The sequence below is a fragment of the Hydra vulgaris genome, chromosome 02 (assembly GCF_038396675.1).
Source record: "Hydra vulgaris chromosome 02, alternate assembly HydraT2T_AEP".
Taxonomy (NCBI): domain Eukaryota; kingdom Metazoa; phylum Cnidaria; class Hydrozoa; order Anthoathecata; family Hydridae; genus Hydra; species Hydra vulgaris.
In genome coordinates, this window is record NC_088921.1 from 2992501 (window position 1) to 3020055 (window position 27555).

At 27.3% G+C, this 27555-nt stretch overlaps 1 protein-coding gene across 2 annotated transcripts in view; it reads right to left on the bottom strand.

Annotated features, from left to right (window-relative positions):
• LOC100207024 (uncharacterized) overlaps window positions 1–27555 on the bottom strand; it is a 94329-nt gene that overhangs the window by 46533 nt on the left and 20241 nt on the right. For both annotated transcript variants that reach the window (XR_010636456.1, XM_065789966.1), the window contains exons 6-13: window positions 17864–17967; window positions 15093–15219; window positions 9472–9732; window positions 9038–9202; window positions 8822–8964; window positions 7248–7415; window positions 3000–3059; window positions 1895–2925 (exon numbers count right to left, since the gene is read on the bottom strand). Coding sequence is in view for 1 of the 2 variants with exons in the window: in XM_065789966.1 (XP_065646038.1) it covers window positions 1895–2925; window positions 3000–3059; window positions 7248–7415; window positions 8822–8964; window positions 9038–9202; window positions 9472–9732; window positions 15093–15219; window positions 17864–17967 (2059 nt within the window). In the remaining variant the exon portion in view is untranslated. The remainder of the gene's footprint in view (window positions 1–1894; window positions 2926–2999; window positions 3060–7247; window positions 7416–8821; window positions 8965–9037; window positions 9203–9471; window positions 9733–15092; window positions 15220–17863; window positions 17968–27555) is intronic.

Here is a 27555-nt window from a genome sequence, read left to right on the forward strand (position 1 = left end):
TTTTGCCACATTTTAAAAATGTACAGCTTTATTTTTTATTATAAATACTTTGAATTCTTTTACTTAAAATCCGCTTACTTAGGATTTTTTTACTGTAAATTTATCTTCATGCTAAAAAACTTTTTTATTCAACTAGTATTTTTTCTGCAATCAGTAGTTTGGAATCTCTATTTTTTTAAATTTTTTTCTGATTTATTTAATTTACAGCTTTTAACCTTTTAACAGTCTCGTGTATTTTTAAATTACTGTCACTTTTAGTCCAACTTTTTTATTATATGAAGTGGTCTTTAAATGTCCTTTGTTTTTGAAAAACATTGTTTTTTAACTAATAAATTAAAAGTTTTTTACTATTTTTAACACTATCAAACACTACAAAATATTATTATTCAAGTAAAGAATATATAATCATACTATATAAACACAAAATTTTAAAAATATATTCATTAAAATGCACTTTTAGTGTTATAATTGGCAAAGCATGGAGCTGCACAAAGTCCTACATCACATTTTACACATTCATATCTTGAATCTTTTCAAATTTTGTGTCTTTTACATAACACACCTTCTCTAAGCATTTATCTTTTTTCAGATGCAATTATCGCCTCATTCTGGAATTCGCTGATAGTTATTTTTTATTTATAACTTGGGAAGCAAATCGATTGGTCTCATTTACAATAAACTCACAAGTTTTATCTGTTAAACAAAGTTTAAACAAATAAAGATCTTTTTTGATATATTCTGTCTGTACTCAGAAACACCAGTAAATGCAAAAGGTTGAACTCCATTAACTGGAGGTTGAGATGTCCATTTATGTATGGATGATTCAGAAAGTTTATTCTCTAAGTTTTTGTCACTTGAACTTGGAGCATCAACAAATGCATATTTTCTTCTAAACCTAATTCTAACAATTCTGGTTCCGAATTTTCTCAATCAGAAACATCATCACTTTCATCAAATATATAATTTTCATGATTAATCTCTTCATGATTAAATCTAAACCTAAATCTCTTCATGAGTAAATATTATTTTTTGATAATAATTTTTGCACTAAAAGAATATCCTTACTTGCCATATTTAAAATTAAAGTGTAAAAGTTAATAATTGAAACTAAAGCTCTGTAATTATGTAGTAATAAATTTTGTGAAGACTAGACCTATAATAACAGATGAACAAGAAGAAAATATGCAGAAATGCATAAAACCGTAATATTATGGCATGGACATTTAGAAACCACTTTAAATTTGCATAATAGTACGGCATGGACTGTTAATGGGTTAAAAGCCTTCTTTTTTTTGTTGTCTTTAAAAATTTTCTTTATTGTCTATAAAATTCATTTTTAAATAATGGATGTCAGGTATCTTGTTGGAATTAATTTTTAAAAACATGTGCTTACTTTAATGATAAATTTGTATTTAAAAATATTCTTCTTAAAAAAAAAGAAAATAACTTAACACAATAATTAGCAAACTGCGCTTTTAATTTCAGAAATTTTTTTGCGACTCTTAATACAACTATTAACAAAATAGTTTGAATATTGATGTGTAGTTATGACAACATAGTTTAAATATTGATGTGTAGTTATGACAACATAGTTTAAAGATTGATGTGTAGTTATGACAATATAGTTTAAAGATTGATGTTTAATTATGACAACATAGTTTAAAGATTGATGTGTAGTTATAACAATATAGTTTAAAGATTATTGTGTAGTTATGAAAACGTAGTTTAAATATTATATGCATAGTTTTGCAAGAATTTGAACATTTAAATATAAAAATATATTCAATGTATATAAAAGTATATATGGAATGAAAAAGTATACATAAAATACATAAAGTTATACATTTTAACCAAACTGTAGACTTTAAAATAATTTCTTTATAAAATACTTTACCAAAGATTGTCTTTCATTCTTGTTTCTTTCTTGAAGTGATTTTTGTTTGCATAGCGTCCTATTTTATACTTCAGGTTTGTTTCAGACATAGTATTTTTGCTTAGATAAAGAGATAATTGTCGTACTATGGATCTTACAAACCGTTGAACAGTAACCCATGGTACTAATGCATTAAAAGCTTTTTCAGAAAAATTGTCAGTTGGATTCATAGACTGTAATGACAATAGCAATGGTACATTTTTACTAATAGGACTTGAAGAAAATTCTTCAATTAATGTCTTTACTAAAACCTCAAGTAATATACTATAAGGAATTATCAAAAGATTAGAAGTAAATGTATCCAGCTTATTAGAGGACACTATATCTTGATGATCATAGTTCCAATTCCACAGTATTGTTGAAACAATAGATGGCCAGTTTTTAGATAATAAAAAATGTGATGCTTCAAATGTAGTGTTCCATAATAAACGTGCTTTGTTTAAGTGGCAAGTGCATAAACCATCTGGTTTTTTGGGTTGCGACAAATGGGAACTAGATTCAGAACCAGAAGATGAAAAAAAAGGGTTACTGGCAGCAGACTTTCTAGAAGATTGTGGTGTAAGACCTGTAGTAGCTGCAAGTTCTATAGGACCATATTTTAAATTTTCTAACAGTTTTATACCTGGAGTAGATGGGCTGCATAAAAACGTATCGTTACTAGATGAACTGCTATCAACATTAATTTTTAAAGATGAAGTTCGAGATTGCAGACCTCGTCTTGCCAAGATAGGATTAAACATTACTGATTGTTGCTCATCTTCTGAATCTTTTTTACACAAATTTTCTTCGGTCTTTTTTACTGTATTTGAATCAGAAAACGTTTGTGGAGTAATTGTAAGTTTACCAACATGCCGCATGTATTTACAGCTTTGAGAGTTGCAAGGCCTCCAATTAAGAAAAAGTTTATGGAGATGAGAAGGAGAATAGCGCGGGTATGTTTTTATAAAATAACTAAAAGCAGACTCTCCCTCTTTGTTTGACTTTAAAGCAATCTTAAAAATAAAAAAAGGAAAAAAATATAAAAATATCATAAGAAATAAAGTATAAAATATAAAAAAATATATACCATAGGATCAGCATCAATGAGTGATGTGAGAAGTAAATGAACCATTATATCATCAAAGCACTAAATAAAAAATGATAATAAATATTAAAATTTTTGTGCTATATTTATCGTAGTGTAAATAATTATAAAAAATTAACAAATATCAACTAAGTATAATTGATAGTCCAAAAATATCTGATTAAAACATTCTCTATTACAAAACAAAAACTTTATACTTGATAAAACATGAACAGAATACACAATTAATCTGGCTATAGAACAAGAATAAATTTGAATATCGTGCAAGAAATTTAAGGCACAAAATAAAAAGTTCTATCTACTAAATATGCATAATAGGGATGTTCAAAAGAATAAAATTTTCAAATACACAAAAAAACTTGAATACACAAGAAGCCAAATATGGGGCAAATATTAAAAAAATGCGATTACAAAAAAAAAATTTCAAAAGTATTGACATTTACCTTGTGCTCAAGTAGCAAAATACCCAGAAAAATACCCAAATTGTTCCTAAATTATTAAGCAAAAAAGCGCAAGGTAAATCCCAATATTTTGAATCCAAAATTTTTTTTCTGATGTGATCATAATGAACTCTACTTATAACACTAGAACTCTAGTTATGGCTTTTTGTTTGAGTCTCCTTAATAATGGCTATGCAACTAAAGAGGATAACCTAAAAAGAGTTCAGCTTTATCAATAAGTTTAATGGTTTTGAGATCGACTGGTAAATTACTGGAAATTCAGAACTCTACAAAAACGGATTTGATCAACAGCTGCAAATTATTGTAATTGTAAGAATCATTATTTTCAGAACACTAAACCTTATGTTTTATGATAAAAGTTCTGAAAACTTTTAGAAAATCTTAAACAGTTTAAATAACAAGGGTCAAAAGTACATCTCTTATACATGGTCCTGATTATATTACCTCTCTCAAGGATAAGGCAGAACTATAGCATAACTATTTTCAAAAAATTTTTTCATTAATTTATCTTATAAAATTTAATGATCATACCCATCCATTTATCTCAGTGTAAAAGGTTAATCCACTGCTAGACATCCAAAGAATCCAGTTACTAAAGTTATTTCTCAAGCTAACTCTTCTACACCTTGTGGTCTAGACAACATTTGAATGTTGTCTAGATTGTTGTCTAACATTCAAATGTTGTCTAGACAAAATTTGAATGTTGACGAATAACAAGAATGCATTCTTGTTATTCTATATTTCTATAATTACTCCAATTGTTTCCAATTTTAAAAACTGTGGTTATTACTCTGACCCCTCTAAATATTACCCAAATAGTCTTATAATATAACTTTAATCACTTGTACTATCACCCAATCAGTCCTTTGTAGCAAATAGTACATTTCATAGAAAAATCTTGTTTATCGTGCCATGTTCGTCAAGGTTTGTGTTTTGGAGTTATAAAGTTGAGAGATGGGTTGTAACCAGTTCTAAAGTAGCCTCCTTGACTGAAGTGGCCTTCTCAGATCTGAAGTGGGGTAGAGGTGGATGACAATAATAAAAAATATATATTATTCAACCTTAAAAAATATTTATAAATACTTAAAAAATATTGTCGTCAGCCTTTCCTATCTACTCTCAAATTATCCTAATTCATATAATTTGCAGTATTTTAAATATTTTTAGAATTTTTTAACTAAACTAAAATAAAAAGATAAATATGTTATATCAAATAAACAGATAAACACATAAAACCTTATAACAAATAAACAGATAAACACATAAAATCTTATAACAAATAAACAGATAATTACTTTAATAAAAATACTTTATAAAAAATAAATACATAAAATGTTATAACAAGTAAACAGATAAAACAAAAGTTAGTAATTAAATTGAACTGTTTTTAAAGTATTAAAGCCATTAATGATATGTAATTTTATGAACTTTTCAAAGTTACAGTTAAAAACGTAATTAACATATTTTCATCAATTACTTTGCTAGGGTTAAAATTGATCAACGTATTACTGTCATTTACTTATATTATGTTTTTCATTACAAATTCTTCATAATGGAGCTTCGATACTTTCATTATGAATCTTAGTTAAGCTGTTATTTTTTTTTGACAAAATTTTGAAAAAAAAATTTAAAAATAAAGTGAATTAGATAAATTTTTTATGTAAAGTCCTTTAGGTAAAAAAGGTTTTAAAATGGATTTTTTAAATATATTCTAAAAAGGTATCATTCTCAAAAATATATCCTCTTAGTTACCATTTTCTAGGGTAGCATTCCTCATGTTTTACAATAAAAATGGTTACAAGTTCAATAACTAGGGTTTATTAACGATAACGATTAACGATAAATTGATTAATAAAAACATTTTTTTTTTTTTTTTTTGTTATTCGCCTCCTCAAGGCCAAGAAGGCCACTACAGATGAGGAGGCTACTTAATAGTGGTTATAACCCTCTCTCAACTCTATAACTCTGAAACACAAACCTCGACGAACAAGGCCGCTGCGTGGATGAACAGGTTGAGGGTTAGGGTTTGTTGATTGATTAATTAACAAACAATTAATCAATTAATTTTTTGCTTTAAAATGTTATAATTGTTATAGTTTTTATTTTATTAGCACTTTGTTGTTATAAATAACAAAATTGAATCTTTTAAGAAACAATGACAACTGTCTTCATTTTTCCGCTACCGGTAAAAAAAATGTAAACAAATAATACAATGCTGTAGCCTGAACACCATTTACAACATCCTCTGGAAATGGTTGTTCTGATGTTTGGAAGCATTTTTCATAGGAAAACAAAACGAAATCATTATACAAATGCAAACATTGTTCATTTGAAACTAAAATCCATTCATCAACTTTCTTATATCGTTTAGAGCACAAACAAAACTTTTTCGACCGAAATTGTTTCAGATAAAATCAAGTCAAAAAATACACAGCCAAGTGTTGCTGCCTACTGTAGTAAAACAGATAACAAAGCTGAAGAAGTAAAAGCTTGTTTAATAGCTGTAGATTGTATTTCTTTTGCAATTTTGGCCAATAGTAAAGATATTAAAAATGGCTGGAAAACTCAAGGACTTAATATAACTGATGATTGACATGCTATAAAGACAACTGTTATGAACTACGCAAGTTCAATAAAATCAGAAATTGCACAAGAGCTTCAGCAAAAAAAAAATAACTAGAGAAAGGATTTCAATTTCTCTTGATGACTGGACTTCAGGTGGAACTAGTAGGTATTTTTGTCTGAATGTACATTGTTTAATCAAATTTTATTTTGGTCTTGAAATGATTAGAATAAATGGTTTCGTGCTTTCAGAAAGAGCAGTTAATATTGTTATTGAAAAGTTAAATGATTATGGCTTAAATTTGATCAATGATATCTTTGGGTGTGTTATTGATGGTGCAATAGTCATGAAAAAAATGGGATGAGAAATGGTTACCCACCAACTTTGCTATCGCCATCAAATTCATCTTTGTGGTGTGTGATATTCTTTATAAGTAAAAAGGTTCAGCAAATGAAACAACTGGAGAAGAAACTAATCATGGAAGAGCTAAATGAAAATAAAGAATCTTGTTCCAACCCTGATGATGAAAATGAAAATGAAGAAATTAGCTTGAAGTGTTTTCATATGTTTGTTTCTACATGAGGAAGTAGAAGCAGCACCAAAGTTTGGTATTAAATCTACTTGTAATGTAGAACCAATAAGAAAAAAAACTAAAGCTGAAGAATTAGCAGAAATGATATCAAATATAACTAAAGTCATCCCCCTCAAAAAGTTTTGACTTGCATTGAACAAGAAATGTCAGTACTTGAAAGCACTGGAAAAGAGCTAAACTCTTTAGAAAAGGTTTACAATGCCATGCTTAGCCTTATACCATCTTCTGTAGAAGCAGAAAGAAGTTTTAGTGCTGCAGATTTATTTAAAACTAAGTTAAGAACTAGTTTTAATGATGACACTGTTAATAACTTTTTAAGATCTGATAAAAAATGAGATATAAAATCATAAGAAGTTGTGTTTACTTTTTTTAAACTATAAGAATTTATTTGTAAAAATTAATCGAAATTAATCAATTATTCAAGTAATTTTACAAAAGTTAATTATTAAACGATTAATTTGTAATACCGAATAATATACCACCCCTATCTATAACTCAAATAAAACTTTTAGATGCTTATCAATGTCATTGCAGGTTTAAAGCAATTTTAAAAAAGTGTAAAAAAAGTGTAAAAAAACTACTAACAAAAAAAAAGTTGAATAATATTAACTTACTTTGCTTATTGTTTCCTCCCGATGGATGGGCTCATTATTCAATTTTTGCGTGCTATTCATATTATGCATAGCAGTAAGTTTTCTTCTCAGTTCTAATAATGGACGAGGACTTGATGAACCTGCTGTTGATATTGGAATCTGCTCATCTTTATCAGATTGTGCAGTTTCCTAAAAATATTACTACTACTGCATAAAGTAAAAAAATTTAAAATGAAATGTTGCAAATTTGGCTGACCAAAACATCGAGAAATTTATGACAGATAACAAATATACTTATATGACAACTCTCAAACATCAATCCAATTGAAAGTCTTAAAAAAAGTGAAAATAATAAAGAAGCGTAATTAAAAAATGAAGAAATTGCAAAAGCGTGATTGCATAACTAAAACAAGGCTTATCACAACTTTCATTTTTTATTTTATATCTAACTTTCCTTCATGACCATAGATATGCAGAAAATTTGAAACCTTAGTATGTTCATTTAAAATTGAGTTACATGAAATATTAGAGAAGAGGAAAAAGAAAATAATTCATTTCATGTTTCTGACTTAGATTGATGTATAATGCATGTTACTTGTCTTGCACAAAACAGTAACATGCATTATATATATATATATATATATATATATATATATATATATATATATATATATATATATATATATATATATATATATATATATATATATATATATATATATATGTATATATACATATATATATATATACATACATATATATATATATATATATATATATATGTATATCTATATATATTTATATATATATTTATATATGTGTGTATACGCATATATATATATATATATATATATATACATAAATTGTAAAATATATATAAATATATATATATCATATATATATATATAAATATATATATATATAATATATATATATATGTATATATATAATATATAATATGTAATATATATAATATATATAAACACAAATGTATTCATATAAATATATATATATATAAATACATACATATATATATATATATATATATATATATATATATATATATTTATGTATGTATTTATATATATATATATATATATTTATATGAATACATTTGTGTTTATATATTTATTATATATATTACATATTATATATTATATATATACATATATATATATATATTATATATATATATATATATATATATATATTTATATATATATATATAAATATATATATATATTTACACGCAATTTAAAATTGTTTTGAAAAACCCTGTTTGGTGTAACATTTAAATAAAAAAATTAGTTAAAAAAGAAATTTATACATGTTATTGAGAAGCTTAAATTTTCATGCATAATGGCAGAGACAGTATATATGATACTTATATGCACTTATAACATAATAGGTTACAACAAAAAAAATCATTGAAATATAGTTACTACAAGAAAATCATTGAATAAAAGTTTTAACATAAAATGATTTTAACATAAAATGAGAACAAGACTAGAAATTTAAAATGAATAAAACCAAAACAAAATAATATAATAAATAAAAATATATATATTCAACCCTAGAGGAAAAAAAAAGCACACCTGATATTGTTGAACTTGTAACATATGCTGACAAACCGAAAGAAGGGCTCCACTTGGATGTGTTGTTTTCGATAACAAAGCATAGTTATTCATTTCAGCAAGGGCTTGAAACATCTCATTTAAATCACCAAACATAACTAAACCTAAAATATTTAAAAATTAAAACCAAAATCTAAAGAAAATGATTTTTTCAACATATATTTAACATATTATAACCTTCTTTTGCATTAGCTCTTATTACATCAGCTTGGTTTGGATGGTAACGTGTAGCTCTATAAGACAATCCTGGAGTTATTGATGCACGAAAAACAGGAGGACGTATAAGTGGTGAGCTACTGGGCAATTTTTTTGAAACAAAATCTTCCTGAGTGCTCTTTCTTTCTATAATATAGATTTATCGACAAACTTTTTTAACCTTATCATTATTATTATTATCATCATCCTCATCATCATCATCATCATCATCATCATCATCATCATCATCATCATCATCATCATCATCATCATCATCATCATCATCATCATCATCATCATCATCATCATCATCATCATCATCATCATCATCATCATCATCATCATCATCATCATCATCATCATCATCATCATCATCATCATCATCATCATCATTATAACAAAGCAATTAATTATACCTTTCAATTTATCTCTGACAGATTGCTGAGTCCAATAAGGTTTAGGAATAGGCATCATTGCACGATATACTGATGGAAAATGTGATTTAAATAACTTTAAAAGTAATCGAGATGAATAGTTTTGGGGAAGATTGGAAACTTTTAAAGTGTTAAACCATTGTTGTGAATAAGGCTTTTTTGATGAACTGTGAACTAAACAATGGACAGGTGTTAATCCACACGAGGATGGCATTAATATAGCTTTTTCTAGCAGTGTATTATCTAAAATATAATTTATTGCTTTTTATTAGACAAATCAATTGTGACATCTTGCACTGGTGTCATCCCTTCAGCCTTAGGGAGGGGTATAACATTAAAAAAAAAAAATTTTCAAAACTTTTTGGAAAATGAATTTTTTTACCTTAGAATGCCTAAAAATTAAATATAATAAAATTTTTAAAACATTACTTATCGCTTATAATTATTGCTTAATTTAACGCTACTGCTGCTGTTCAGTAATAAAATCGAAAATTTTGCTTAATCAACTTAATCAGTAATAAGATTGAAAACTTTTTAATTTGATGACTTCTGTAGTAAGGGATACCTTATGTTATTTTTAAATGAGTATAGTAACTTTTAAAGTCAGGCAATTTATTTAATTCTTGCATTTTAATACTAACACAATTTAAGTCCTTTGTCAATTGTATTTAAAGTATATTAATGTCTTACTTTTAATTTTTTAAATTTTAATTAGAAGACAATGATAACTCTAGAAAACGATGATGTTTTCAAAAGGTCAAACTCTTGATAAGTTTAGTGTTTATCTCCAAAACCCTTGCATCTCACATGGTCAACTCCATGTTGTATGTTAAAGAACAAGATCGTTTAATACCTTATTTTGAAGAAATTAAAGAAAATCTGTTTGCTTTTATAATATAAAAAATAAAGTCGTTGGATCGTTAGTTCTTAAACATTTATTATGAGGCGTGTCATTAAACAAATAAGGTTGTATTATATAAATGCTTCTAATTTATATATTTTTATTAATTTTTATATTTAGTTATAGTTATGTGTTACTTATTATGTGTTTATATGTGTTAAGGTTATATGGGTTTATATTTTGTAAGTGTGTAAATATCTTTTATATATGAAGTGTTTCTATGTTTGTGATGTGTTATAATGTTATGTGTTTATAGTTGGTAAGTGGTTATTATGTTTTTTGCGTGGTTTCAAATTGATATGACTTTACAGCAAGATTGTTGACTTTACTAGCCAAGTGGTGTACTTTGCTATAATGTGACTTGGCTTTGTTGAGAGCAAGAATTTTGTCTGTGCCAGTAAAGTGGTGTACTGTCATGATGAAACACTTTAAATCTGCTTGTAGTTAGTGTAATCATAAAATGTGTTGAAAAAATATTGCTGAAAGAATGTTTTTAAAAGAAATGTTAAAAAGATATATAGTTTTTTAATATCTATAATTTTTTAAATATTTATAACTTTAAGTAAATTTTATTGATAAGATATATACTTCATTAAATATTTATATGTTGCTTTTTAAGTAAATTTTGTTAAAAAAAATACATACTCTGATCCTTTTTCGCTAACAATTTGAATTTTGTTAACTTTAAAAAAAAATTGCTTAAAAGATATATACTCTGTTCTTATTTAACAATTTATGCTTTTGATGATGAATAAATTTTGTTAAAAAACAGGCTTCCTATTTATTAATAGTTCTTCTTCATTTAAAAATTTATAAGTTTTTATTTCCTTCATTAAATATGTTTAATTTAAATTTATTTTATAAACATAAGCACGCTAGTGTTATAACATACAAGTGTTACATAAGTATACAATATATATAAGTATAATATAAATAAGTATATAATAACATAAGTATACAAGAATTACAACATGTTTTTAGTATTTTTTGTATATATATATATATATATATATAAATATATATATATATATACATTTGTAAAAAATTTAATAAAAATCACAATATTTATATATATATATATATATATATATATATATATATATATATATATATATATATATATATATATATATATATATATATATATATATATATGTATATATATATATATATATATATATATATATATATATATACACATATATATATATATATATATATATATATATATATATATATATATATATATATATATATATATATATAAGTTTAACCATGTTTACAATTTGTTTTTGCACCTTGTCTAAAAGAGAAAGGGCATGATTGGAAGAACAGCCCCAGATATGGAAACAGTATTCCATACAAGGACGGATTTGAGATTTATAGAGATAAAGAATAGAATCCTAAGTAAAAAAGTGGCGAGCACAATAAAGAGATGCAACCTTTGCAGATGCTAATTTTGCAATGGATTTGATATATGGTTTTCAAGAAAGATTAGAGTTAAGAGTTAATCCTAAAAGTTGAAGGGTAGGTGACTCATTGAGTACATTGCCGTTCATAAATACTATGTATAAATAAAATTCATAAATATAGGAAGATTTTGATTATTGTGATAACGATTAGCTGAAAAAAATTGAATTTTATCTGAGTTAAAGTTCATCAGCAACTGGGAGCCCCATGCTGTAGCAGATGTAAGATTCTTTTCAAGCTCAAACATCCCCTCCAAGCAATCGGAGTGTGTTGGCTTCTTATCAAGACAAGAATAAATGGTAGTATCATCAGCAAACAATGCCACTTTAAATGTGAGAATTTCTGGGAGACCGTTAATTTAAATTAAAAAAAAGTATTAGGCTAACGATAAAACCTTGAGAAACCCCTGAAGTTACAGGATATGAAGAAGAGTGCTATCCATCTTTTAAACACAATTCAAAACTGTGATAGAAAAAAAAAATTCATGTTAAACTTATATGTATTGATTTATTTTAGATTTAAAAGTAATATTTTTTTAATTAAAAATGTCAACGAATGGGAAAAAGAAGACTAGAGAATGGGTAGAAGTTTCAATTGAACTTCAAATTCGAACTTAAAATTCAAATGAACAAACTTGTTTCTCCACGCAGCAGCCTTGTTTATAAAGGTTTGTGTTTCGGAATTAATGAGTTGAAAGAGAGTTTTAGACACAATAAAGCTTCAGCTGTAGTGGTCTTCTTAGTCTTGGAAGGGGAATAAGATAAAATATAAAAAAGAGACATGATCTCAATCAGTAAAAATATTTGTTTAAAAATTGTGATAATGTATTTCCAAATAATTCAAATATTAGTAAGTTACTACTATTTACTGTAAATCTGCTTTGATAGCTGTTATTATTGATTGTAATAGTTCATAATAATTTAGTTAATAACAATTTAGTTAATATTTATTAGTTAAAATTTAAATAATTAATTTAGTTAACAATATAATAGTTAAAATAATAATGTTGGTTACAATAGCTCATAAGGTGAAAAAACCAATAAAACCCTTATTGCCCAGGCTTTAATGGGTTTTTTTAGGCGGGTTTTATTGTGCACGATAAAACCTGTCATTTATTACTGCCAAAAAATCAGCAGTAGAACAAGAAGATCAAAATCCATATTGATGATCAGTAAGTTATTAGATTCAAGATGAGAGATTAAGTGTTTATTGAGTAAATACTCAAAAACCTTGCTTATGATAGTAAGAAGACTAATGGGACGGTAGTTAGACAAGTCAGATTGCTCTCCAGAACTTTTGAAAATAGCAATAACAGATGCCACTTTCCAGCAGGCTGGAAAACAAATCTCTGATAGGCACTTGTTAAATAGTTTTAAAGTATAGATGACATCTCCAGAGAACAAAACTATAACAGGTATGTTGTCCAGACCACAAGCTGTATAAGAATCTAAGCAGGAAATCACTTTTGATACAAAAGCTGGAGTGATATGAATGTCAAGCAATGGATTAACCTGTTTATCTGCTATATCCGGTAGAAAGCGACTAGTGGAGTCAAGAGATGATGCTAATGAAAAGTTCTTAGCTTTCCCCAGATCTTTCCCCAGCTCTCAACAGAAGCTTACCTATCTGTATGCTTTCTGAAGCACTAAAAAGCAGAAACAAAAAACCTCAGAGAGTTCTTTATACTTAAAGTTTCAAGAAAGAAACAAAACTTCAATTTAATGAGACTACTATGAAATTTGGATCCAGTAATTAGCTCGCTGCAAAACAAAAAAGAAAAAGGAATTAAACTTATATAAATTTTGTTTTTTTTAGACTTATAACTTGTATGAACTTTAATTTATTCTTTTCTTTGATATTTTGATCCAAACCTTTTATATTTTTAAATATGGGATGACAAAAAATTTAAGTCGACCCTTTAAAACCATATGGTCCCAATTATTTCTCCGCGCAGCAGCATTGTTTGTCAAGGTTCGTGTTTCAGAGTTATAGAGTTGAGAAAGGGTTATAACCACTATTAAGTAGTTTTCTCATGTGTAGTGGCCTTCTCGGCCTTGAGGAGATAAATAACAAAAACAAAACAAAAAAGGTGTTGTGCAAATTAAAATTTTAAGAATGTTCAAGTTTAAGTCAAATAAACTTGAACATTCTTAAAACCATAATGACTGAAGTCTAAGAACAAAAGTACCAAAAAAAATTGTCCCCCTTACTTCAAAGGTGAGGACTTTATGAATTTAAACCCAAAAGAAACCCCAAAGGCGAGAGTTTATGAATTTATCATACTATTTTATCTTATACTTAGCTTTATTAGCAAGTCAAGAATCGTTCAATGTCAGAAATGAATTCCCTGACCCCAAAAACTTTATTAGATGTATAAGTCAATGTTTTCTATTCTTGTTAACTTGTGCAATCTAAACTGTGACCCACGGTGTAATATAAACCATGCGCCATGGTGTATTCTAAACCACAGCCTATGGTGTAATCTAACGTTTTAATGTTTAATATTATTTTTTATTAAAAAAGATTTAATTATAAAATAACAAAATCTTTTTTTTGCAGTTTTTATATAAATATGAAAAACAATTTATATAAAAACTGCAAAAAAAAAGAATTTTTCAAAATTAAAAGTTAATATTTTATTTGTTAGTTTTTAATTTAAATAACTCAAATTGTTGAATTATCAAACCATCTAACACTTTGAATTAAATTTTACATGCTATCTGCATAGCTTCATTACATCTGCTTACATTTGATTGAATCCTTATTTAGATTATGTAGATCAATATCAAGCTTTAATATACAACCTAGATGCAAAACAAGTTAAAACCTACCTAACAAGCAAGCTCTCTTAAAAAACTTACTAAAACTTTTGGAGATGTGGTTTAGTCTCTACCTGGGATGTGGTTCAGCCTCTACCTGGGGTGTGGTTTAATCTCTATAACTTTAACTTTCCAATCATAAGCATTAAAAGAAAGTGGTATTGAGAGTGAACCACATATGAGATACAAGCACTATTACTAGTTAAAAAAATATAACCTAAATGTAAAACATATAACAAAATATAAACAAAAACTTAAAACGTTTAACTAAAAAATTATTTGACTTTATATTTAATATTTTTATATTTAATATTTTTGTTCTTTCTGATTTGTCAAACTAATACTCTTTTTGTCAAATTATTTTGTCAAATTTCTTTAAATTAAAAAAATTTGAAAAATTTTAAAAGAATAACCTGGACCAAACGTCTTTTTTTTATTATTTTTTTTGACAGCTTCTAGTATCATGTAGGCTCCATGTAAATTATGTGAAACTATTGCTCTCAAAAATGGAGTACAACCATGAGTATCACGCTGACATAACTAAATTAAAGTTTTTAAATTGTAAAATTTTCATAAATTTTTATAACTAGTTAAAAATAAATTTATAATTCAAATTTAAGTTATAAAAACAAATATTATTATTAAAAGATTGGATTAAAAATAAACAAAAATATTTGAAAAAATAGGAATACTAATGATGGTAGTAGTAGACAAACAATAGTAAGAAGTTCAGAAGTTTGAAAGATGCCGTTTCAACAATCCCAAGACTTTTTAAAAATAAAAGCCACTGATTTTTTTTTACCAAGTAGGAAAAAAAATTTTCAACTAATACACAACTTTCAACTAACAAGACAGCAAATTGGTATAAAGAAATTCTTGATTTTCCCCATTTGTCCTGACATATTGATAAATTAAATTTTCTTAGAGTTGAAACTTTTTATCTGTAAAGTGTAACTTACTTAAATGTCGCCAGCATCCACTGAATACTACTGAAAAGGTGAAAAGGTGTTCTGGAAATGGATAATAAATTATCCATTTTTCATATTTTTCAATAGGGTACTAAAAAGTTAAAACCCTACTACACAAGAATAAAAAAATCATGAGTAAAGCAAGACCAAATTGAAACCAAAGACAAGGAATAAGAACTTTCATGTTGGTCTTAATAATAAAGAATCAACCAAAAAATTAGAGAAAATCATAAAATGAATTCAGTCATCTTTAAGATAATTGTAAAAAGTAATAAAACAAAAGTAAACATATTTGTAATATAAGTTTATATGTAAGTATAGAATAAATCTGTAGACAAAGTATATATTGCAGTGAGACTATGGTCTGAACAATCTAAGAAAAATAAGAAACTGAGTAAAAACTAGCGTTTAATTTCTTACTGAGTAGAGGTTAGTGATTTAGGCCAAAATCTTTTTGTCCAATATCATCATCATCATTATCTAACACATAATACAAAACTTTATTTAGAGGAGTATTATTTTTTGCAAAGCCAAAATGGCTTTACAAAAAAGATGTAATATTCCTCTAAATAAAGTTTTGGATCATGTGTTAGATAGCGATGATGATGTAATTAGTTTGGACTCTTTTTTTGGTGGAATGAGAGTCGGATAAGCTTCTCAGTGGTGGTTCTCATTCACAAACTCAGTCATGATCCAAAATTATTCACATGATCCATCATGATGATTATTTGCATGGTCTGAGACAGTGTTGTTTATTTTTTAGATTATCTCCTAGTAATAATTATAATGATGAAATTGAACAAGGTGTGTTATCTTCTAACAGACAGTGACATGATTATGATAATGAAACTGACACCACTATTAAAAAAAAAAATTTGTCCTGAGTCTTCTGTTCAGATGATCTTGGCATGCCATTAAAAAACAGGTTGAAGAGAAATTTGAAAAGGATTTATAGCACTGTACAAGAATCAAAAACATAAAAGCCAACAAGTCATCAGTAATTCCTGACAAGAAAATAAAGAAAACAAAAGCACAGCTAATAAACAATACAGATAACAAACAAAAAGTTTCAAAAAGAAGTACATTATCATATAATGATTCTGATGATTATAAGACAGTTGTACCAGATTTCAATCCATCTCGTGAACCTGGAACTTCTTTAGGCCTACGCTTGGAACTTTTTAGGCCTACGCTTAGTACAAAATAATATGACAAAAGTAATTTATTATTTTTCCTTGTACTTCACAGATCAAATTATCAATGATGTATGTAGGCACACTAATACGTGGCAGAATATTCATTTTAAGATAACATATGTGGACAAAAATGGGGCACGGCAAGAAACCAATGCAATTGATATATCAAGAGCTAGTTAAGGTTTCTACTTATCCATTCTTTTAATACTTATTAATTCAGGGCTTGATTAATTCCATAACGCAATTAATTAAGCCTTGAATTAATAGTTTAAATAAAAGGTTTCTACTTATTAATTCAGGGCTTGATTAATTCCATAACAACATCATAGCTTGGGCTATGATGTCATGGAATTATTCAAGCCCTGTTCAATCAAGGATATCATGTATATTTAGATAATTTTTATACATCAATCGACTTAGTAAAGATTTTATGCCTAAAAAACCCTATCTTGAGGTACAGTAACAGAAAAACGCAAAGGATTTCCTGAAAGTATGAAAAATGGTAAAATGTAGGCTAAAAACAAAAACCAGGGAGACAATGAAATTTTGACAATAGTTAGACAACAGGATTGTAACTATTCTGTCATCTATTATGTCAAGGTAAAGCGTACAAATATAGTTGGTTACAATTGGAATCATATCAAAAAACCATTTGTAGTTCACCCCAACAATTGTTGTTGGGGTGAACTACAAATGGTTTGTGTTTGAATAGAATAAAACTATTTTCAACTGTAAATACTAATTTACAGTTGAAAATAGTTTTATTCTATTCAAACACACAGAGAAATCAAAGGAAAGATAACATGAAAGAAAATATTACTAAAGCCTTTTAGACTTCCAAGAGGAACTCGTTCGAGATTTAATAGAGTGGTAAATGAGTGGAGATTAAGTCTCATTTTTATGCCTATTTGAATAAATGTCAAAATTATTATTACTTTTAATTATTTTTATTTATAACCTAAAAATTTCATATTAAAAAAAAAATAACAATTAGCTGGAAAAGATGGAATAAATAGTTACCAGGTCTTTTACTTTGTCCCAAAATTCTATGTTTTCTAAAATCTTTTGAAGCACAAAGTTTTCTTCTTCACTCCTCACATCCATTATATTACCAGGAACTGATGCTGCAATAAAGTTAAAGTTTTTATACTTTTTTACATTCAATAACTTAATGTGAAATTAAAGTGACATCACAGAGTAGATTTTTCAATTTTATATCTCCAAGCAATTGAATTGATTTATAATTTTTATAATTACAACAAGCAACTGTAATCAATATAACTATTATAATTAGTTTTTGTAAATATTATTTTTATCATTACCTTAAATACAAAAACACTTTTTTCTTAATTTTTAATGTAACTAATAAAAAATATATATATATCTTATACTGCTGATTTAGGTGAGCAGTGTGACATCATACTGAAATAGCCTGCTGCCAGGGGCTTCAGTACTTACATCGACTGACAAATAGCCTGACTGGCAGTGGAGTGCTGCTACATCAACTGAGGGTTTGCGATAAGGTAGCAATCTTTTCATTCATTTTCTAAAAAAGCTGTATTGATTTAAATAAGCAAAAAAAGTGAGCAAGCGCTCACATAAATATGCTATAATAGATGCTTCATCAACTATATTAAACCCTGACTCGCATCGGAGTGCCGCTACATTAACTGAGGGCTTAGTTGGCACAGACAGTCTATCAAAAAATAAAAAATTAAAACATTTTTAAAATAATTTTTAAATTTTTTCTGGTCTCTAAAATATTTTTTTTTTTTTTAATAAAACTTAAAACTGACATTTTATGGTAAAAACCATAAAATATACTCTATCAAACAGGCCAGGGCCCAGTTTGATAAAATATAGTCGGGGCCCAGTTTGTGAACGGAGCTGCATAAACATTTATACATCCTAAAGTATATTTTAATATTCAAAATTCATGTTATATTTTGTATATATATACATATATAAACATCATTATGATCAACATGATCATCATAATCATCATTACCATCATCATTATCATCATCATCATCATCATCATCATCATCATCATCATCATCATCATCATCATCATCATCATCATCATCATCATCATCTTCTCTTTTGGTAAATACTACACCATATAAATACTAAAGTTTATATAAATATGAAAGGATATTGTATGCCAGCATCTATATAAATAGCGAACATATATGTTTATTTCCATAATATGTATGCAAAAAGCACGTCTCAGAAGCTTTTATTCTTTTTGGACTAAAAGTTTGGAAGCTTTTATTCCTACTCTTCAATTTTAAGTCAAACCTCATTCTACTCCATATTTTTCACCAATTTGAGAAGTTGCTTTATTAATCATTTATTTCATCTTTTTTGAAAGAACATCTCTCTTAAGAACAAATGTCCTTTTATTATTTCAAGAAGCCAAGGTAAAAAGATCCCACCTGATGTTAAGCTCTGTTATTCTGAGTTTACTAAATCTCGTATCTTTTATCAGATGTTAGGTTCTAGAGACTTTTAGTTAGCCTTCAATGTCATGAACTAAAGTTAGTCTAACATTTAATCTTATTAATTATATATTTAATTTTTAAAAAGTGCAAAACAAGTGGTACAATTTTTTTCAAAACTCTAGAAAACACTTTGACCTCTCCAAATATCTTAAGATTATTCTTCACTCAGTTTCTTTGTATAAAGGTTTTAAAATTATTAAATTATTTTTACTAACTGCAGAAATAAAGTTATTTTTAAAGGCCTAAACTCTTCTTTATTTCAAGTAACTTTAAGGTTATTCAAGATATCTTAGTGGCTAAGATAGTGGCTCTATTTGTTGATGACTCAATTTTATACTCTTGTCTTGAAAAAAAATCTTTACTTTTTGATTGCTTAGAACAAGCAGCTGATTTTTAATCTGATCTCTCTTCTGTAACAGCCTAAGGCTTGCTGTGGCTTATGGATTTAAATTCTGGACTTGAAGTTTGCAATTTTTGTTAGACAACAAAACATGAATAACAACCCTCTTACTCTATATAGTCAAAGTCTAAAAGCACATTGTAAATATAAAGCGGTCATGGTGTAGTGGTAGAGCACTTGCATCTTAAGCGAGAGGTACCAAGTTCAATCCCCACCACATCCCTAGTAGTACCGTGCTCAACTTGTTTTTCTGCACAGTGGCCTTGATTGTCAAGGTTCATCTTTCGGAGTTATATAGTTGAGAGAGGGTTATAACCACAATTAAATAGCCTCCTAGTCTGTAATGGCGTTTGCAGCCTTGGGGAGGTGAATTAACATAAAAAAATAATAATAAATTAGACCTGCTTTATCTGCCAAGCTTGAGCCACTCTCCCATTGTTGTAAGGTTGCATTTCTTTCTTTTTTCTACAAAAGAAATCGTGGTCAATGCTCAAACAAGTTATCATTTCTATTACGATAAACCAAAACTCATTTTTGTTTGTTTTTTATTCAAAAAGCTGCACCCATTTACTGTGTCTATCCTTTCTTGCTATAAAAACTTAATCCAGTTTTTCTTCTTGCAAATCAAAAAAACCTCATAACTATTAGCCATCTTCATGTTTTTCTTTTATATACAACCTACAACTTTTCAAGTTTTCAGTTAAGCATTTTCTAGTATTTTTACTTATTCTCTATTTTAAAGTAACTCATAACTATATAGTGGTTGCTTGCAATCTAGTTGGAAGTAAATTAGAGTTTGAAAATATGTAAATATATGCCAGTTATTAATAAATAGTAAAGGTAAGCATGAAATTATAATATATAAAGTATTGTAAATTTTTTTCTAGCCTTGGCTATCAACCCTGCTAAATCTTTTAGTTTAGACAATGTCGGGTTTGCAAAAAATCTCATTTTTAGCCGGGGCAAGGGCCCCAGTCACATACTACTATATACAGTTGTGGCAAAAAGTCTGTTGTATGCTCAAATATAACTGCATTGTGCGTCATTTTGCTGCTTTAAGCTTGTTGAAAGCCTAAAAAAGAACCAAAAAGCTGTTGGTTTTATTGATTAAACTAATTGAGATAATCTTTAATACTCCAATATCTTAATACGGCCAATACTCCCTCTACTTTCTCCCACAAAATACCACTATGATTGCACAGAAATATATTACCATACTGGATGAAAAGATTTTGACAGTTATGCAGATTCACAACTGCAAACCGTTTATGCATGATGGTGCTCTCTGCCATCAAGCAGCTTTAGTGAAAAATTGGCTTCGGGATCATGGGGTTGAGGTTCTCGGCCTTTACCAGGGCAGAGCCCAGACCTTACCCTCATTAAAAACTTGTGGCATATAATGAAACTAAAGATTGATAAAGAGAAACAATCAAATTTAGATGATTTTTACGCCATCATTACACATGTGTTGTGTACAGACACAACTGTTGATGTTTGTAAAAATCTTGTCAATTCTATGTCTGCAAGAATTGCTGAAGTAATTAAGAATAAGGGACAGTGTAGCAGATATTAGTGATATGTAAAACTGAACTATATTACTGTTATGTAATTTTAAACAATGTTTTGATAAACTGTGAGATGTGTTAGAGTCACTGTGTCCATTTAAACTTTGAATTTGTTGAAAAAATACAAATACAACAGACATTTGGCAACAACTGTATATACAACCCTCAGAATTAGGAAAAATGAGGTCGGCAATAATTTGCCGGCCTCAATCTTTTTGAGGTCGGCATCAGGTCGGCAAAAATAATTTGATACAAAGATCTAACCATAAAACATTAAAACGAGGTCGGCAATTTTTTGCCGATCTCAAATAATTTCAGGTCGGCAGTTAACCCTAATTCCGAGGATTGTTTATATATATATATATATATATATATATATATATATATATATATATATATATATATATATATATATATATATATATATATATATATATATATATAATTATATATATATATATACATATATATATATATATATATATATATATACATATATATATATATATACACATATATATATACACATATATATATATACACTTATATATATATACACATATATATATACGTAAATATATACATATATATATGTATACACATATATATATACATGTATATTTATATATATATACACATATATATATATATACATATATATATATATATACATATATATATATATATATATATATATATATATATATATATATATATATGAAATGCTTTAATAGAATGAAATGTAATATTTCTACAACCAAACATTGTTTGCGACATGCAAATGTGTTTGGAAGACGCCCAGCCTGTGGGTAAATAGTCTTTCCAAGGAAAGCCATTGATTTCCTTGGAAAACTGAAATGCCCAAGAAGAATTAGCATCACAGCATCAAAGGTGGAGTAGTCAACATTAGTCAAATATTTTTTTTAAGGATGAAAATAAGTTTACGCAGTTCGGAACAGAATGAATCAAATTTACTTGACATCCAGTAGATACAAAATATAATCCCAAATCCCAACTGCTTACCGTAAAACATAATTTTGGGATGTTTTAGTGAAGATGGTGTTAATCCGCTCCATTGATATACTGGAACTTTTTATCAAGAAATATACAAAGACATATGTAAGAGCATTGTGTTACCTCATGCAAAGGATAAAGCGCCTCGTGGATAGATTTAATATCAGGAAAACGGTCCCAAAATTTTAAATTTGAACATTCTAATCAATTGACTGTTGAAATAAGATGCCATTGATTATTTATGGGAATATGTTGACTGTTAAATAATCAACATGTTGACTGTCAAATATGGCATCAAGCTTACAAATCATGCTAACTTATTCAGAAAAAATCAAAGAAAAATTGCACTCAATTCCCATTGATGTTTGATTAATTTAGTTGACTTTATGACTCGCAGATGCAAGACTGTTTTTGATTGTAAACATAGTCCTACAATATAGTATTGTTTCGCATTTCATTAAGGGATCCCCAGGGTGCCGAGACAAGTTGTGTTCATATTTAAGAAAATATTTAAAAAAAACGTTTGGGTTTAAATTTTTTTGATTAAAACTAAATAATGAATGCACACAATTAATTTTAAAATTCACATTTTAGTCGAAGCTTGCCGTTTCCATTTATTTTGGTTTTTGGAGTCTGTATAATGTTAGCTGCAATTTGCAGACTTGATCATTTATTTCATGCGCGTTTAATTCATAACAGTTTCAGTATATGACGTCATGGTATAAATTTTTTCTTTCAAGATATCATATTTTTTTACCACAATCACCAAATCATGTTAAATGTGTAACTTTTTACTAAATGCCAAAAAAAAGTTTGCGATACAATCAAAAATTAAATTTATAAAATTTATAAAAATAAAAATTTAATATATAACAAATATTTACAGTAAAACGTACTGGTTTAAACTAAATATAAACTTGATACTAAAAGAATAACTTTACTAAAACGTATAAATTAATTTAAAGTATAAACTGAATAAAAAACGAGTGACTTGAAAAAACATATAAACTGAAATAAATAGAAAATAAATATTAAACGAATTATTTTACTAATAACCGTACAAATCAAACTAAATCAAAGTAAAAACAAATATTTGTACTAAAATATACAAAAGTTAGTTATAATATAAATATAAAAACAAAGAATCGCATTAACTCATTCGCTACCAGCTGAACAAAAATCTTTTTGTAGCGACCACACATTTTTTTAAATAAAATTTGAATGGCTTAACATTGACAATTAATTAAAATTCGAATAGGAAATCTCTTTAAAGGCGTAACAAACTATATATCAATAGAAAGCTAAATAAATGTACTTTTTAATTAAATTAGTTTCTAACATGCAACATTGAACAATAAGAAATTCAAAGTGCTTAAAACCAGCTTAAAAAAGCTTTTATAAATAGTAACTAAAACATTAAGTCCAAAACAAAACTCATTTAATGAATAAAAAGAATTTTTTTTTTTTCAAAAGACTTTGGTAATTACTTAACTAAATACTTGACACTTCTGCATGTTAAATTTTACAGTGTTAACACTGTTTTATTTTATAACTAAATTTAGAGAAGTTTTTTTTATGAAGGATTATTCAAGATTTTTTAATTTTGTCAAGTGATAACTTTTCATAATTACACAATATAGCTCTTATTTTTTCATGAACATGCAGAAAATTAATTAAACCTTAAGAACAAACAAATTATATGTGTCTAGAATAGAAATTTATGTACAAAACAAGATAAATTGTGAAACATACTCAAAAACTGCTACCAGCGGCTTGCAGTAGAGTTAAACCATAAAACTAAATTAAACATTAAACATAAAATTAAACATAAAATGAACAACTCTAATAAACCATATGAACTAAATATAAAATGAGAAACCACATCATACTGCCTTTATTTTTCTCTACCTGCAAACTCTAATACTCACAAAGTATTTACAACTGTGTCATGATTTTGGCTGGCTTCTAAAACAAAGTAATAGTCAAGCAAGTAAAAAAAAACTATAAATATAAAAATATATATATATTTGTATAATTTTTTACTAAATCACAAATATTTTTTGTGATTTAGTAAAAAATGATACAAGTGTATGATTTTCTGATTAAAGTAGAAAAAATACTTATTTCTTTAAAAAAACAAAAAAAAAACGCTATCTTAAAAAGAAATCGGTCATATACCGAAACTGTTATGAATTAAACATGCATGAAATAAATTTCAAGTGCAGATTGCGGCGAACATTATACAGACTCTGAGAACCAATAAAACATGGAGACGACAAGCTTCGACAAAACCGTGAATTATAAAATTAATGGTGTGCATTCATTATTTAGTTTTAATCAAAAAAAGTTTGCCTAAACGTTTTTTTTTAACATTATCATTAATATGAACACAAGTTGTCACGACACTTGGGGATCCCTTTGAAGATTTTGATCAAATGATATTGAAAACTCCTACTTTTTTAATTATAAACACTTTATCCGCAAATTTTTAAACTCATCAGAAATTGTTACTAATTTAATCATTTAAAATACCAGGGCTCGAATTAATGCAAAAAGTCTTATGGCAAATAAATAATAATAATAAAAAATTTTTTCAAACCCTTTTTCCCTGCATACTGCTTTTCCCTGCCTTTTTCCCTTTCTTCTGCTTTGCAGTAAGGGGGGTTTTACTAGTACAAAATTGTATCTTTTGTGCATTAGTTTTTAATTACCATTTTTTTATATAACATCTCTCATATTTAAATAATCTCATAAAATTCTTGTTTGGCATTTTAAATAGCTTAAGTTACTGTTATAATTTCAAGCTTAAGTTACTGTTATAATTTCAAGCTTAAGTTACTGTTATAATTTCAAGCTTAAGTTACTGTTATAATTTCAAGCTTAAGTTACTGTTATAATTTCAAGCTTAAGTTACTGTTATAATTTCAAGCTTAAGTTACTGTTATAATTTCAAGCTTAAGTTACTGTTATAATTTCAAGCTTAAGTTACTGTTATAATTTCAAGCTTAAGTTACTGTTATAATTTCAAGCTTAAGTTGCAACTATATTGAAATGTGCAAGTAGCGTATATATATTTTATATACCTAACTGCCGACCTAGAAGTGTTTGAGGTCGGCGAACCTCGTTTCTATGGTTTATGGTCAAACTTTTATTCTAAATTTTTTCTGCCGATCTTACACAGATTAAGGTCGGCAAATTATTGCCAACCTTATTTTTTCTAATTTCAAAAGCTGATATATATAAACAAATATTTTAAATTGCAATTGGTGCAGTAATTTAATATATAGCAGTGACAACTTTGCTTAAAATATCATTTCAGAAAAGGTTGAAAATGGTATTAATAAGATTCTTTGCAGCCATGTTCTACTTTTACTATATTTAGTTTTACTAGAAGTTTTTTTACACATTGGAAACATTTCAGCTCAAATTTAAACATTATTTATGTCATCTTTATAAATTTTCTTTGTGATCTCTACTTTCTTGAAATACTACCAAGGTTGCTACTCAAGTAAGTTCTCATCTCTTGTTCCATCAACCAAAACTCCATCTCACAAGACTTGTCATTCTGCAAATTCGAATACTTTTACTATATCTGTCTCTTAAAATACTTTAAAATATTTTATTCGTCGAATTGAAAATCAATGGTTTGGAACTCTCTCCTGAATTTTTTTTTTTAATTTACAGCTTTTTAAGACCTCTGTCAATTTTTTTCTTGCTTCCAAACTTTTTTCTTTATTATAACCTAACTTGAGTAGTGGTTGTTTGCAGCTTTGTTGGGAGTGAATTTGTTAAACAAAAACAAAAAACATGTGCACTTCAATTTTTCATTTTAACCCAACATCTGAGATTTGTATTTAATTTTATTAGTATACTTTTATGCTTTACTAATATATTTTAATAGCAAAATTATAATCAAAAAAAAATTAATAAAACTAATACTCAAGTTATACAGAGCATATAATGTAGCATAAATTATGCAGAGTAAATTATGCAGAGTAAATGGATTATATAGAGAAAATTATTGTATAATAAAATGGTAAATAAATTGTGTTTTCAAAATGTGCGCTTTCTATTTAGTGCTGAGTATTGAGCAGAAATGTTATGTGGGTCGTATCTTTAATATTCTTTTAGAAATATAAACTATTATATATATATATATATATATATATATATTTTTTTTTTTTTTTTTTTTTTTTTAAACATCTTCGCTTCCAACAAGGCTGCAAGCAGCCACTAATTAAAGTTGGAAGTTACTGTAAGAGAAAAGATGAAGATTGTAGAGCAAGATAACGATTGACGGACGATTTAAAAGATTGCAAATTATATGAATCAGGAAAGCAAGATGAAGGAAGCGAATTCCAAAGAGCTGATGTTCGAGGAAAAAAACTAGACGAATAAGCGTTTTTGAAGCACTTAGGAACAGTCACAGAAAAAGGATGACACTTAATTGAATGACGAGTAACACGATAATGAATTTTAGTAGATGGCACAAGAGACGTTAGCTCTTTCGAGCAGTGCCCATTATAGTATTTGTAGAAAAGAGAAAGAGAAGCAACATTACGACGATGTGATAATGGTTGAAGGTTGGCTGCAAGAGCAGGTCCAACTATGTTTACAATGCGTTTTTGCACCTTGTCTAAAAGAGAAAGGGCATCATTAGAAGATCCGCCCCAGATATGGCAACAGTATTCCATACAAGGCCGGATTTGAGATTTATAGAGGTAGAGAATAGAATCCAGAGTAAGAAAGTGGCGAGCTCGATAAAGAGATGCAACCTTAGCAGATGCTAATTTTGCAACCGATTTGATATATGGTTTCCAAGAAAGATTGAAAGTAAGAGTTAATCCTAGAAGATGAAGAGTAGGTGACTCATCGAGTACATCACCGTTCATAAATATAGGAAGATCTAAATTATTGCGATAACGATTGGCTGAAAAAAATTGAGTTTTATCTGAATTAAAGTTCACCAGCCACTGTGAGCCCCATGCTGTAGCAGAAGTGAGATCCTTTTCAAGCTCAAATGCCCCCTCCAAGCAATCAGAGGGTGTTGGTTTCTTATCACGACAACAATAAATGGTAGTATCATCAGCAAACAATGCCACCTTAGATGTGAGAATATCTGGAAGATCGTTAACGTAAATTAAAAAGAGTATAGGGCCAAGGATAGAACCTTGAGGAACCCTTGAAGTTACAGAATAAGAAGAAGAGTGTTGTCCATCAAGGACAACT